Genomic DNA, 16,169 nt, shown 5'->3' with positions numbered 1-16,169 from the left:
GGAGCCCAGCAGGTCGAGGCTGTGGTGGCCGGGAGCAAGTCACTGCACTCCAGGCTGGGTGACAGAGTGAGACTCCGACTCAAAAAAAAAATGGCCCCCAAGCATAGTGCTGAAGTGTTGATCTAGTGTTTCTCAGCTCAAGGAGGCTGTAATGTGCCTTATGGAGATAATGCATGTGTTAGATATGCTTCGTTCAGGTATGAGGTATACTGCTATTGGTTATGTGTTCAATGTCAATATGTTAAATAAGGTATCCTTAAACAGAAGCACACATAAAACAAGGTTATGTGTTGATCCACTGATGCTGTGACCAGAGGCTCACAGGAACCTAACCTTGTATTCCCCTAGAAGTGATGGCTTAGTACTTCCTAAGACAGCCTTTGCAGCAACTTTCTAGAACAGAACTTTCTTAGACACTAAGAATGGATTATACCAGATGACAGGTCACACGGGAGGCACTGAGTCTACAGATTGGAAGAATTTTCCGAATTTCTCTCTCCAGGGCATGCACACAGATTCTCCTGAAAGAGTCACCAAGACTGAGGATCCCCCCCACCCCACCACTTTTTTTTTTTTTTTTTTTTTTTTAGTTCAGGGTCTCACTTTGTGGCCCAGGCTGGAGTGCAATAGTATGCTCATGGCTCACCACAGTCTTGACCTCCTATGCTCAGGTGATCCTCCCACCTCAGCTCCCTGAGTAGCTGGGACCACAGGCATGTGCTAACATGCCTGGCTAATTTTTGATTTTTTTGTAGAGGCGAGGTCTCACTATGATGCCCAGGCTGGTCTTGAATTTCTGGGCTCAAGCAATCCTCCTGCCTCGGCCTCCCAAAGTGCTGGGATTATGAGCATGAGGCACTGTGCCCAGCCTAGAGCACCCTTTGACAGCTAACCGTGGTCTACAACCAGGAATGAGTTCCAGAGCCTACTGAAAAGGGCCATGGAGGGGTCTCTGGGCTGCTAGTCTCATGCTGTTTCTTGGTCTGGTATGTTCAGTACATGGAAATTCATTGAGCTGCATTTTATGATGCTAATATCATCCTAATACCCCACACTGGCAAGATTCTCTTTCCAACAAGGAAAGAGAATTACAGGCCAATTTCCCTGATGAACACAGATGCAAAAATTCTCAACAAGATTCTGGCAAATTGTATCCAACGACACATTTCAAGGATCATCCATCATGACCAGGCGGGCTTCATTCCCAAGATGCAGGGCTGGTTTAACATTAGCAAGTCTATAAATGTAACTCAGCACATTAAAAGGTATAAAACCAAGAACCACATGATGGTTTTATGCAGAAAAGCATTTGATAAAATCCAACATGCCTTCTTAATAAAAACTCTTGAACACTTAGGCATCAGATAAGCATTCCTCAAAACAATAAGAATCATCTATGACAAACCAGCAGCCAATATCATGCGTAATGGGCAGAAGCCGGAAGAATTCCCCGTAAGAACTGGAACAAGACAAGGATGCCCACTCTCACCCTCCTATTCAACACAGTAATGGAAGTCTTAGAGCAATCAGGCATGAGAAGAAAATAAGGGGTATCCAAATAGGAAAAGAAGAAGTTACGTTATCCCTTTTTGTGGACGATATGATTCCACACCCAGAAAATCCTAGATAGTCTGCCAAAAACTTCCTCATGCTGATAAACAACTTTGGTAAGGTCTTGGAATACAAAACCAACATGCAAAAGACAGTTGCATTTGTATCCACCAACAACAAGAAGGCTGAGAACCAAAGAAAAACACCAATTTTATTCACAATAGACACACACACACACACACACACACACACACACACACACACACACACACACACACACACACTGAAATACCTTGGCATCCACTTAACCAGAGAAGTGAAAGACCTTTACAATGAGGACGACAAAACACTGCTCAAGGAAATCAAGGATGATACAAATGGGAAAATGTCCCATGCTTATGGACTGGAAGAATCAATATTGTCAAAATGCCCGTCCTACCAGGGAAGTCTGCAAAATCAGTGCAATCCCTATCAAATTGTCAACACAATTTTTCACAGACCTAGAAAAGACAGAACAATACAGGTTCATATGGAAGCAAAAAAGAGCACAAATAGCTAAAGCAATCCTCAGTAAAAGGAACACAGCTGGAGGCATCACACTTCCAGACTTTAAACTTGATTACAAGTCTACAGTAACCAACAGGAATAGGCACATATACCAACAGAACATGACAGAGAATCCAGAAATAAAAACACGGTCCCTCAGCCAACTTGTTTTCAACAAAGCCATCCATAACAAACAATGGGGAAGGAAACCATATTTAGCAAATGGTGCTGGGAAAACTGGCAAGCCACAAGCAGAATTTAAAAAATGGACCCCTACCTATCACCATATACAGACACCAACTCAAAATGGATCAAGAACTCTTGGGCTCATGGGGGCACACAAGAAAAACCTGGAATTTATTTATTAAAAATTGTATATGTATTCTTGCATGTTTAAACTTTAGTCACCTTCAGAGTATTCTCTGTTTGATGCAATATATCTATTGAGGTGCTTTTTCCACTGCTCAAAACAGTTTTTGAACTTGCCGATTTTGGCACTCTTTAGTGCTTCAGCTGTTTTTGCTCTTCCTCTTCCACATTGGCAGAACGTTTCCATTTGAAACAAAAAAAAAGTCGCTTGGGGTGAGATTGGGTGAATGGGGAGGGGGGGCATGAAAGTCATGCCATTTTTGGACAAAAACTGCTGAACACAGTGCAGTGTGGGCAAGTACCTTGTCATGGTGGAAGATCCAGTCACCTGTCTGCCACAACTCAGGACATTTCCACAAATTGTGACCCAACCTTCTAAAAATTTCCAGATAAAAACCGAACACTTATCATAATACTACATGAAAGGGATTGGAAGTAGTGGGTCACTACCAGCGGAGGGGCACATAACACTAATAAGGGTATCAGATCCCAAACCAGGTGAAGTGAGGACCAAACTTCACCTGTCTGATGACCACTTATGTAACTAACCTTGAAATGTACCCCATATCTTTAAAATAAAAAAAGAAGCCGGGCTCGGTGGCTCAGCCTGTAATCCCGCGCCTTTGGGAGGCTGAGGTGAGTGGATTGCCTGAGCCCGCGGGTTCGAGACCCACCTGGGCGGTGACACCTCATCTCTACAATAAATCAAAAAATCAGCTGGGCGTGGTAGCGCATGCCTGTAATTCCAGCTACTCGGAAGGCTGAGGCGGAAGGATCGCCAGAGCCCAGCAGATCGAGGCTGCGGTGGCCGGGAGTGGCCACTGAGCTCCAGTCTGGGCGACAGAGTGAAACTCCAACTCAAAAAAAATAAAAATAAAAAATAAAAAAAATAAAAAAAGAAATAATACCAAAAAATCCCCCAAACCTGATGGGTTCCTAGAACACTTACCTAGCAGGGGAAGTTTGTACTACAAGGGGCCCACCCTCCAAAATATAATTTCTAGTTTGTTGGGAAATTATAATTTCCAGTTTTTTGGGAAATATAAGAATCTTAGAAGAAAATGTAGGGAATACCTTCCTGGACATCAGAGTAGGCAATGAATTCATGTTTAAGTCCTCAAAAGCAAATGCAACAAAAGCTAAGATAGATGGGTGGGACCTTATCAAACTGAAAAATTTTTGCACAGCAAAAGAAACCATCAAGAGAGTAAAAAGACAACCATGGAATGGGTAAAAAATATTTGCAAACTATGCATCTGACAAAGGCCTAGCATCCAGGATCTACAAGGAACTCAAATGATTTGAAAGGAAAAAAACAACAAAACCTTAAGAAGTGGACAAAGGACGTGAACAGACACTTTTCAAAGGATGACATACGAGCAAGCCAACAAACACATGGAAAAATGCTCAGCCTCACTAATCATCAGAGAAATGCAAATCAAAACTACAATGAGATAACACCTAGTACCGGTAAGAATGGCTATTATTAATAAGTGAAAAACCAACAGGTGCTGGTGTCGCTGTGGAGAAAAGGAGACACTTCGACAATGTTCGTGGGAATGTAAACTGGTTCAACTCCTATGGAAAGCAGTATGGTGATTTCTCAAAGAACTAAAAATTGAGCTTCCATACAACCCAGAAATCTCTCTCCTGGGAATATACCCAGAGGAACATACATCACTCTACCAAAAAGACACCTGCACACACGTTTACTGCCGCACTATTCACAATAGCAAAAACATGGAACCAATCCAGATGCCCATCAAAAGTAGACTGGATAAAGAAAATGTGGTACATTTACATGATGGAATAGTATGCAGCCATAAAAAAAAGAACAAAATCATGGCCTTTGCAGAAACGTGGATGCAGGTGGAGACCATCATACTAAGTGAACTATCACCGAAACAAAGCACTGCTCACTGTATGTTCTCACTCATAAGTGAGCCCTGATCGCTCATACTAACACAAGGGTGGGTTCGGTAGATGCTGGACAATGGTAAGGGAGGGAGGAGAGAAGGGAATACATGGAAGCACACTGGGCACTGGGTCCACTATCGGGAGAGAGGGCCAGATGGAAGCCCAAATTTCACCTGCATACCACCTATTTATGTAGTAGCCCCTACTTGTACTCCATAACTCTAAAATTAAAAAAGAAATTCACTGAGCTGCATATGATCTGTGCACTTCTCTGCATGTATATTATTCTTTAATAAAAAGTCAAAACATAAAAACAACAACAAAAATCCCTTTAAAATAGTCAGGACTCACTGGGTGCCTGAAAGTGACATGGAAGAAAGTTGAGCTCCCTGCCTACATAGAGAAATGAGGCCAGTTTGCACCATGGAGCGGTTTCCACACTGCAATTAGGCAAGGTGCCCAATGATGCCCGAAGGATGCCCTCACCAGAAAACCCTTCCATCCCTTTCACTTCTCCTTGGCCTCAAATGCACCCTGGGAGCCTTGCCCCCAACTGCCTTTTCTAACTGCTGCCTCCTGCTCGCCCACACAATCTTCTCTCCCCTCCATCCTCCAGAGGCTTCCCGCCTCCTACCTCCATTTCCTCTACTAAATGGGATTTCACAACTCAGCCAGGGCACAGAGTTTGCCTTTCTCTACACAGACTCGTGTTACAACCTCGTGGCAAAACGGAGCTCTCGGGAAGGACAACCACTGTTCTCTCCCAGTCACCAGCACGGGGCTGCCAGGGCCAAACTATCCTCGCTCCCTTTCCCCACTCCCAGATCAGGAAGTTCTGCCAGGGGCTCATCAGCCAGCTCTCCTGCTTCCCCAGGCCAGGCTTTCTGTGGTTTGAATCTCTCTGTCTATGCTCATAAACCCGCCCTCCCCTGACCTATATATCTCTTTTTGCACAATCTTCAAACTTACATGGCAGGGAGAAAAAAAAAAAAAGCCATGGCTGCTTTAAATGGTTCTGGTGGCATGTTTTTATCAAAAGAGGTGAGAGCCAGCAAACGTCAAGATGGTCCTTTTTCCTCGTATCATGGATGGTATCTATGAAGCATCTCATACTCCCTCATCCAGAGTGCATACTCAGTTGCACAATGATAATTAGCAGCATGTCATGATCTTATAACTAATTCAACCCAGTGAAAAGGCCTACGGAGTCAGAAGGGTTCCCAATGGCAGCATTTACAAGGGCCTGATAAGGGCCTGTAGCATGTACATCATGAGGGTAGGGTTAGTCTTTGTACCAGGAGAGGCATTTGCTAAGGTCCCCATGGTAGGAATTTATGTATCTTCACAAACAGGGGCCCCCGGGATCTGCTTTATTTGTTGTGATGCCCTAACTATACCTGTTTTAGGGCTCTGTTGCTCCTAGGTAACATTTGTGAGAAGGCATTCATAAAGAAAATCTGGTGGTGTGAATCACATGTGGATTTGGATGTGTGGGGCGAGGCAAGTTTATTGGGGGTGCCCCAAGGGATAGATGCTCCTCCGCCAGCCTCTTTTCCTGATTTCTGGCATGGCTGCCCAGCACTGGGCTGGTCGAGATTGGCAGACACGGCAGAGTGGCCCAGTCCAACCTCTATACCTCACAGTGGAAACTCCAGGGAAGCAGGGCTGGACTCAAGGGCACAGACTTGTCTGTGGAGGAGTTGGATTGAAAGCACATTTGCTCCACTGCCACTGTCTGTGCAATTAAAACCAACCCTCAGCAGGAGGCAATGACGGAAGTCCATCTCTCAGCACAGAGACAGCTGGTCTCCGTCGCAAAATAAGTGACATAACTCAGATCTTAAAAGCATATGAGGACAGACGAGTACTGTTACCTGAAAATTACTCTAAGCTACAGAAGACAAATGAGAAAAGCTAGGAGAATTAGTATATTACATGGCAACTCCCACCATCTGAAATGTACACCAACGCCTCACCTTGGATTCTGTCCCCCTCTCTCAGCCCTGTGGATCTCTCTGCAGGAAGAGTTGGAATTCTGTAGGAACTGTCACGCGTAGTCAACAGGGGGACAAGTAATCCATTTCAGGGATGGAATGGATCCTTGTCCATGGAGCTGAGATTGCCCTTTCTCTAGTACGTCTGGGTCCTCTATCACCCACCCCTAGACAGGTGAGGAAACGTCTCCTTGCCAAGGAAATGTTAACAGCTGAGGTTTATTCAGTCTTGATTTTCAGAGCGGTATCATATTCATAATGACCCTCACAACTGTCCTTGTAATGTAAGGATGTTTTCAAGCCCCATTTTAGACACGGGACCACAAAGCCTCACGGAGTATAGTGACGGGTCCAGGATCACTCAACCGATACATAACAAAGGTGGGATTTGAACACATAGCTTTTGGACTCTCGTTTTCACTCACTACAGCATGTACCATCACATACTACGGGGTAAGACCCCACAACTTTCCTGTACAACCACTCCCTCTCCATTCTAACTTATTCACTGAGACTGTGTAGAACTGATGCTGTTTCTTCAATATTTGGTAGAAGTCACCAGTGAAACCACGTGGGCCTAGAGTTTTCTTTTCTGAAAGGTTTTAAACTACAGAGTTGATTTGCTTAACAGATATGGGACTGTTTGGGCTATGATTTTCTTCTTTGTAAGTCTGAGAGTTTGTGACTTTCAAGGAATTGACCTTTTTCTTTCCATCTGTCAAATTTATGTGCATAGAATTGTTCATAACATTCATTCATTATCATTTTTAATGTCTGTGGGGCTAGCAGTGATACTCTCTGATGCTGGTAGTTTGTGTCTTTTTTTAGTAATCTGGTTAAAGATTTATCCATACTGTTGGCTGTTTTGAAAGACTATCTTTGTGTTTCATTAGTTTTTTCCTACTATATTTACATTTTTATTTTCATTAATATTTGTTCTTATCCCTACTATTTCTTTCCTTCTTGCTTTGGATGTATGTGCCCTTCTTTTTCTAGTTCCTTCAAGTGGAAGCTTAAATTATTGATTTGATGTCTTTTTCTTTCTAATATAATGACTAAATACTATATATTTTTTGATATGTTATATTTTCATTTTAATGTGGTATTCTAATTTCCCTTGAGGCTTCCTCTTTGACCCATGGATCATTCAGTGGTGCCGGTTTAATTTCAAATGTTTGATGAATTTTCAGATGTTTGAATTTTGTTGAATTATTGTCTAATTCATTAAGGGCAGAAACAAGCTCTGAATAATTTCAATTCTTTTAAGTTTAATAAGAACTCTTTTGTGACATAGAATACGGTCTATTTTGTTAATGTTCCAATATGCACTTGAAAAGAACAGGTATTCTGCTGTGGTTGGTGGGGTGCTCTATAAATATCAATTAGTTCAAGTTGGCCGATGATGTTCTTCAAGACTGCTCTATCCTTCTTGATTTTCCATCTGATAGTTTGCTTAATTACTGAGAGGGGACTGCTATGTTTTACTATGGATTTGCCTATTTTTCTTTTCTTTTTTTTTTTTTTTTGAGTTGGAGTCTCACTCTGTCGCCCAGACTGGAGTGCAGTGGCCGCTCCCGGCCACCGCAGCCTCGACCTGCTGGGCTCCGGCGATCCTTCCACCTCAGCCTTCCGAGTAGCCGGAATTACAAGCACACGGTACCACGCCTGGCTGATCTTTTGATTTATTGTAGAGATGAGGTCTTGCTGCCCAGGCGGGTCTCGAACCCGCGGGCTCAGGCAATCCACTCACCTCAGCCTCCCAAAAGCGCCGGATTACAGGCTGAGCCACCGAGCCCGGCTCTTATATTTCTTTTCAGTCCTATAAGTTTTGCCTCATATATTTTGAAGTTTTGTTGTTACAGCATATACATTTAGGATTGTTATGCATTCTTGGTGAATTGGCCATTATCAATTTGCCAATGCTACTGAAATTATAATTATGTAATGTTCCATTTTACCCCTAATAATTGCCCTTTGATTTTTCTAATTAAAATTTTTTTTTTTTTGTATGTGGAGACAGGGTCTTCCTATGTGCTGCCCAGGCTGGTCACAAACTCCTGGCCTCAAGTAATCCTCCCACTTCAGTTCCCATAGTGTTGAGATTAGAGGCATAAGCCATTGTGTTCAGCCAAGACTTCTATTTTATTATAGCTTCCATTTAAAAAAAAATATAATTTCCATCTTTCCATTCATTTCAAGAGTGCTCACTCTTACTTCTTGATACATGGCATAATAACTCCCTTAAAGTCTTTGTGTAATAATTCCAACATTTGGGTCCTCTCAGGGTTGGTGTTTGGACTCGGTCCTGTTAAAATCGTCAAAGGTTTTGCTGTGCTTGTTTTAGTCAGTGTTAGGCCTGTGCAGTTCAAGGATGAACAAAGAACTTCATACACAGATTTAAAGGATCCCTGACTCAGGTTTCTTCTTTCTATAATTTCTTTTGTCCTTTCCTTTTTTTTTTTGAGTTGGAGTTTCACTCTGTCGCCGAGGCTGGAGAGCAGTGGCACGCTCATGGCCATCCCAGCGTTGATCTGCTGGGCTCTGGAGATCTTTCTGCCCCAGCCTTCCAAGTAGCCAGAACTACAGGCGCGTGCTATCATGCCCAGCTAATTTTTTTTTTTTAATTTATTGTAGAGACGAGGTCTCATCAAGTTGCCCGGGCTGGTCTCAAATCCACGGGCTCAGGCAATCCACTCACCTCGGCCTTCCAAAGTGCTGGGATGACAGGCTGAGTCACCAAGCCCGGCCCCTTTCTATAATTTCTAACTCCCCAGTGTCCCTAGAGGTTCCCTGGCTGGAAACTCAGTCTTCACTGTAGCACACTCTTGTGACTGGTAAGGAAAAGGAAGCAGCAGGACTGCTAACCACCACACCTGTCTTGCTGTCTGTGCTGATGAGAAGGTGCAGCTTCATTGCTGGATTTCTCCAGGAAGAGTATCTGGACAGTCAAAAGGGCTCTGACCCATAGGTGCTGCTGTGGGTGAGGCAGGTTCCTCTTTGCTAGCACTCACCCGGAATAGGGCTGGAAGGGTTAAAGGAGCTTTACCTTGCAGAGGGTACTTCAGCAGGGGTGAGGGGTAAGCCACATCATTGCTGGACCTCATCTTGAGTAGGGTTGAAAGAGTCAAGAGTTCTGCCCCACAAAGGGACACCATTGCCACTGCTGCAAGGCAAGCATTTCCAGCATTTTTTTTTTTTTGAGCTAGGGTCTCACTATGTTGCCCAGTCTGCAGTGCCGTGGCAAGATCACAACTCACTGCAGCCTCTAACACCTGGGCTCAAGCAAGTCTCCTGAGTCAGCCTCTCAAGCAGCTGTGACTATAGGCATACGTCAAAACACCTGGCTCATTTTTAAAATTTTTTTTGTAGAGACAAGGTCTCGCTATGTTGCCCTGGCTGGTCTCGAACTCAAGCAATCCTCTTGCCTTGGTCTCCCAAAGTGCTGGGATTACAGATTAACCTTGGCCTCCCAAAGTGCTAGGATTACAGGTTAACCTTGGCCTCCCGAAGTGCTGGGATTACAGGTTAACCTTGGCCTCCCAAAGTGCTGGGATTACAGGTTAACCTTGGCCTCCCAAAGTGCTGGGATTACAGGTTTGGTTTCAGCATTTGCCAGCCATAAGGATGAAAGAATCAAAATAACTCCATCTTATAGGGATGCTGCCATCAAGAGGGGTTTGCAGTTTTGTTGCAGGTGTTCACTTGGACTAAGGCCAGAACTGTCGAACAAACTCTGTCCCGTGGAGGCTGGTGAAGAGGAGAGTGTAATAGAGTCAGGGCTGGTAAAATCAAGGGGCTCTGGTCTGCAGGGGTTGTTGGTGCCACTGTTGGCAGGGTAGGCAGGTGCTACGTCACTACTCAGAGTGTCACTAGGGTCCTGATCTCCCTTCTCCAGTCTACCAGCTCTTATCCACCTTTCAGAGTCCTCTGACATTCGCTTTGTGCTTTGAATTCTTTTTTTTTTTGAGATGGAGTCTCACTCCGTCGCCCAGGCTGGAGTGCAGTGGCACGTTCACAGCCACCCCAGTGTCAACCTGCTGGGATCTGGCAAAAGCCTTCCAAGTAGCTGGAACTACAGGTGCGTGCTACCATGCCTGGCTAATTTTTGATTTATTGTAGAGACAAGGTCTCGCCAAGTTCCCCCGGCTGGTTTTGAACCCATGGGCTCAGGTAATCCACTTGCCTTGGCCTCCCCAAGTGCTGGGATTACAGGCTGAGCCACCAAGTGCAGCCTGCTTTATGCATTTTTAAGCTGTATTAGTAGGGAAGACTGGGTGGTGTGTGCCTACTCCATCTTGGTCAGAACAAGAAGTCCTTTTTTATGTCATTTTTTTAAGTAGTAGGGCTACAAGGTGGTTTTTCTATCATGTTTAGGCCTTTCCATGTCGTTCACATAAAGATACTTTCAATGACTCTGAAGTTTCTGTGCATCTGGATAGATGGGGTACTTCAAAGGAAAGAAAGCTGGGGTGGGGGAGCATTAATAAGGAGAATGGTGAATGTTGGGGTATCAAGTCAGGGATGCTTTTTTTTTTGAGTCGGAGTCTCACTCTGTCGCCCAGACTGGAGTGCAGTGGCTACTCCTGGCCACCGCAGCCTCGGCCTGCTGGGTTCCGGTGATCCTTCTGCCTCGGCCTTCCGAGTCACTGGAACGACAGGCGCGTGCTACCACGCCCAGCTCATTTTGATTTATTGTAGAGATGAAGTCTCGCCAAGTTGCCCAGGCGGGTCTCGAACCCGCGGGCTCAGGCAATTCACTCACCTCAGCCTCCCAAAGGCACGGGATTACAGGCTGAGCCACCGAACCCGGCTCAAGTCAGGGATGCTTATCAGATGGTGAGCTGGCTGACTGCTGCGGCTCAGGGAATCAAGGAACGAGAGAACTTCAGGAAACAGGTGGGAATCTGTGCTGCGTTTTGTGTGAGGCGAACAAGGGGAGGCTGCTGTGCTAGGAGGTATGGAAGGATCAGAAGACACACATGGTTGAGGAACACAGAAAGGTGGGAAAATGGAGGCCATGGTATTGATGACGCTCGCTCAGGAAGGGACTGTGAAGGGAAGGACAAGACTAAAAAGAAATGCAGATGTGAACAAAGCTGGATTTCTTTTAAAAACACAATAGTCAGCTAACAGAGAGAATGAAATGATGTCTTTCGCAGCAACTTGGATGGAGTTGGAGAACATCATCCTAAGTGGACTAACACAGAAGCAGAAAACCAAACACCACATGTTCTCACTTATAAGTGGGAGCTAGACTAAGGGTCTGCAAAGACATAGAGAATGGCATAATGGACACTGGAGACTCAAAAAGGGGAGGGAGAAAAGAAGCGGAGGGATAGAAAAATCACCTATTCGGTACAATGTGCACGGGTGAAGATGGTGGTACACTTAAAACAAGGCCCCAAACCACTTGTATCCTCTAAAGCTAGTGAAACAAATAAAAAAAATTAATTAACTTTTAAAAACGTCAAGATATATGTGTTCAAAAGGGTTGAAATCAGTATCTCAGTGACATTAGCACTCCATGTTCCTTGTGGCACTATTCACAACGGCCAAGATGTGGAAACAGCCTACATGTCCTTGGACTGAGGAATGGGTACAGAAAATGTAGCGTAAACACACAGTGGAATGTTACTCAGTGTTAGGAAGGAAGGAGATTCTGCACTAGGCAGCAACATGCATGAACCTCGAAGACATTATACCAAGTGAAATGAGCCCGTCACAGAAGGACAAATACTATATGATCACCCCCACACACGTGGAATCTAAAATAGACAAATTCGTAGACTCAAAAAGTGGAATGGTGGCTGACAGGAGCTGGGAGAAGGAGGAACCAAGCGCTACGAATCAATGTGTATCAAATTTCAGTTACAGACGATGAATACGTTTCAGAACTCGACTGCACAACACTGTACCTATAGGAAACAATACCGTGCCATACATTTAAAAATGTATAGGAGGGGAGATCTCATCTTATATGTTCTTACCACAGCAAAAGAAAATTTTAAAAACTTCAAGAGATATATGTTTTTATCATGATACCAAAAAATCCCCCCACCACTTGTATTCTATGCAAATGAACATGAATATATCTGAACTAACTCTGTCCTTAGTCTCTTTCAGTTAATTTCCTTCAGAAAATGTCTGTAAGGTGGGGATCTATCTACACTCCCCTGTGGCATCCAGCTGCCATCTGCCGCCTCCATATGGTAAACTCCTGGGGGTGAGGCCCTCATGCTTTTCTTGTCTTCTGGGACTTGCACAGTGCTTGCATATGGCAGGAGTACATTAAATATCTCTTGAAAGAATGAATATGTGAATGAGTACCGGCGTCTAGAAAAAGAGGGCCAGAGACTGGATGCATCACTCTGTCACCAACCTGGAGGAATCAAGCTCAGATTGGAGGCTGATGCTGGTCATCAAATGAGGTCCCCAGGTAAGAATGGCAATTTGTTGACGACCCTCCAAAACACCAACACGTGACCACAGTTTTGCAAAAAGCCTCACACCCCACACCCAGAAATGAGACAGACTAGAAGGAAAGATCAAAGGGTAACATCTGGAGAGTGGGCTTATGGGTGGTCAATTTTTTCTATATACTTTCTCCATTTTATAATTTTTTCACACAAGACTCTCTAACTCTTTTGTTTTCATTCTTACCTTGTGTGCAGAAAGCTGCTTCCTGGATTTGTTCTATTTTGAAACGGGACTGTGGGTGGGAAGCTTTGCTGTCTGTAGTTTTGAGAGTCGACTAAGGTAGAGGATGGGGAGCTAGGATTCAGAAACTACTTGCAAATCACAATGTTCACTGATTGTGGTATGGGTTCCCTGAAACCCATTCCCCACCACCACTCTATATGATGATGCAATGAGTACATGTGTGTACCCCCTGAGGCCAAGACACAGTGAGAGCAATGAGGAGAGAAAGCTACTTCCTGGCCTGTAATTTAGACTCTGGGATGGACTGGCTAAACATCATTGTGCATAATGTCCCGCACAAGTGAACAAGGCTGATAACCCTGGAGCATTTGCCTCCTAGGACAGATCAGCAAGTTGTGGCCCGGGTCAAACGGGTCTCCTTTGCATTGAGGAGAACAAACATAGCACTAACTGTGCAGTAACCACTCCAAAACGGCTCCTGAGGTTCAGCGCTTCTGCTTATTACCACAACCATTGCATATGCCCCCTCCCTCTGCTGAAGAGTTTCTCCATTCCTTCAAAGAAGGGAACACAGGGTAGAGAAGTGAGAAGAGGAATTAGCAGGAGTGCTGGGAACCAAGCAGCTTGAGTTCCCGAGGCAGAACCATGCACCCATCTGGGACACTTCAATAATGTAACTTTATGGTGTGTTCCCTGGAGTGGGGACAGGGAGATGGCAGCCCATCTGGGAGCTCTGGGCAAGGTACCTGCCACCACAAGATAAGAAGCAGCAATAATTAGGTCTTTCTGGAAAATTAAAGTAATACTGTTATTAAAACTTTTATTATCGGTATGTTTCATACTAATTGAATTTCCTCCAGCTAACATAATTTGGGAACAATGAGGATAATAGTAATAGAAGCAATAATAATGAATTGAACTGCAAACATATTCAGTTTCTGGAGAAGGTGTGGGGGCAATGTGACTGTTAAGATCCGACAGCATAGACCATGAGATTTGCTCTTATCTGCTTCATAGCCTCTCAAGGTCCAGGGCGGGCAGCTGCCCAGCCTGTCCTGACACTCCATCCATGGCGGGGTTCCCTACAAAATGTAGGTAGCTCCTCTTCTCCTCTCTTTGCATTAAAATGAAAATCACTGCTCATTCCTGTAAAGTAACCTAGATTCTTCTTTCATGTTGGAATTTGTTGAATTCTGTTATTTCTATGGCTTTTGAGAATTACATAGAGGAAACATAGATGGGCATTTCTCTTCTACTATTTAAGCAAAGGCATTAATAAATAAATACTATATTACATTTTATAAAACAAAGAAAAAGACACAAGGTCTTTACATAGCATTCCAGGGATTTTATAGTGAAGATAGTCTTGCTTAGGCTGAGGAAGTTATACATAATTAACAGACCAAGCAACCCCTCTGAAGCTTCATTTCCAGACCTGATTATGAACTTGAACGCTCTAAGTTCCACGCCCTTGAGAGACACTTTGAATTCTAGGCCAGGAAGGTAGATGGTGCCGACGTCAGGGATTCATGTGCACAGACTCCTTTCTCCCTTGCTATGTCAATGACTTTCTAGAATCACTCTACAGCAGCTTCAATAGCCTGGCTGGAAATTTGCAGAGTGGATTATCAGCAATGGCTTGATCCTCTTCCAAAGCTCCCTCACTGATTATTTTAATGAGGTGGCAGCAGCAGCAAAAAAACACGGCTGAAGCCCTGGGCCCTCAGCTCAGGAAAGCCACATATGTGGGCTCTTGGAGTTGCCTGAATCAAGGGGTGTCACCTTAGGAACTTAAAGCATTTTACCTACTGGACTTTCACTAGCTTCCTAGAAGGGAACCAGAAAAGACTAGAATATCTTTGGACCCGTTTTTATGTTGTTTTGTGTGCGCTGATTTTTCTTCCTGTGTGTGCATCTTCCAGGATTCCCTAGAGAGCCACCAGGTGCTATTTCCTCTCTGTCCCACAACACAGTGCTTAAGTGGAGTGCTGGAATTCTAGTAGCCACTTAAAATAGCCAGAAGCCTTTTTTAAAAGATAGAATTTGTCATGGAAAACTTCTCTCTAGGGCCCTCAACACAGGCACACACAACTCATTTGTGGCACACTGATTTCCATTAATTAAAAAAAGACAGCAACGAAAGATTCTCTAGTTCTGCCGCAAATACCCATTTCCAACAGATTTCACAATTCCTCTGAACCACTATAAATAAGAAGTCACAAATGTCAAAGACAGAGAAAGGTTATCTAGCTTGTCTCTGCTCATTTTAAAAGGCAGCTGCTTTTCAAGATTCTTACAGTCTGCCCCAATCTTGACTCAATCTCTCTTTGGGGACAGAAAGCAAGCTCCAACCCTCTTAAGAGGCTTAGATTTCAGAGACTTATGACTCCAATAGGATGCTTTCCACGTGACGCTGGGCCACGTGAACTTGACTATGAAAAGGGAAGGAACTCTTACTTAGTGGACAAAGGTCAGAAGGACTCTGATAGAGGAGTGAGGTGTTTCACCAACAGCCAAGAAGGAGCTTAGGTCCTGGAAGACCCTGCGTGGAAATGAGCAGCCAGGTCCTGGGATTTGGGACTCTGCTGAGCCTCTTAGATGAAAAGTGGGAGTGATACACTGAGGGTCTTATCTTCTCTCAGAAAGCATGCTGCGAAGTCAGCTTTCCCATTTCCCTCGTTATCCCGCGTCTACTCACCCGACTTCTCAGCACTTGTGCAAAACCCCGACATCTGTTTCCCCTTCTTTACTCTCTGTCCCTTACCCTTAATCAAACGTGATGCGAGTGATGCTAAAACGAATTTTGGCTCCTCGCCCCCATTCCCCGGCACCAGAGTTTGGACCCAGAGCAGTCGTCCTTTGCGGACGTCCCGCAGGAGAGGCCGACCGACGCCATCCGCCCTCCGCGCCGCCCTCCCCAGACCCACTCAGGCGGGGCTCTTACCAGCTCCCCTGCGCGAAGGCCTCTTCTCCGCCATCCGACTCTCCTTCCCGGCGTCGGGCTCCCCTGGGCCGGCGTCGGGGGGCGCGGGGGCCGGCGGGAGGGTGAGGCTCTGCAGCAGCGGCTTCCTGGGCAGGGGTGGCTTGGCGCTGGGCTGCTCGGGGGCCCGGGCCTTGCCCTTTCCTTGGTCG

The 16,169-nt window shown here is 44.9% G+C and overlaps 1 protein-coding gene across 1 annotated transcript in view; it reads right to left on the bottom strand.

Annotated features, from left to right (window-relative positions):
• KIAA1211L (KIAA1211 like) overlaps window positions 1-16,169 on the bottom strand; it is an 85,139-nt gene that overhangs the window by 13,817 nt on the left and 55,153 nt on the right. The window contains exon 9 of the mRNA XM_021711535.1: window positions 15,982-16,169. Coding sequence (XP_021567210.1) covers window positions 15,982-16,169 — 188 coding nt within the window. The remainder of the gene's footprint in view (window positions 1-15,981) is intronic.

Source organism: Carlito syrichta, unplaced genomic scaffold (assembly GCF_000164805.1).
Source record: "Carlito syrichta isolate Samal-C Ts95f unplaced genomic scaffold, Tarsius_syrichta-2.0.1 Scaffold302353, whole genome shotgun sequence".
In the NCBI taxonomy this organism is placed as follows: domain Eukaryota; kingdom Metazoa; phylum Chordata; class Mammalia; order Primates; family Tarsiidae; genus Carlito; species Carlito syrichta.
The sequence above is the reverse complement of the archived record's forward strand: the minus strand, read 5'-3'. Positions and strand labels throughout refer to the sequence as shown.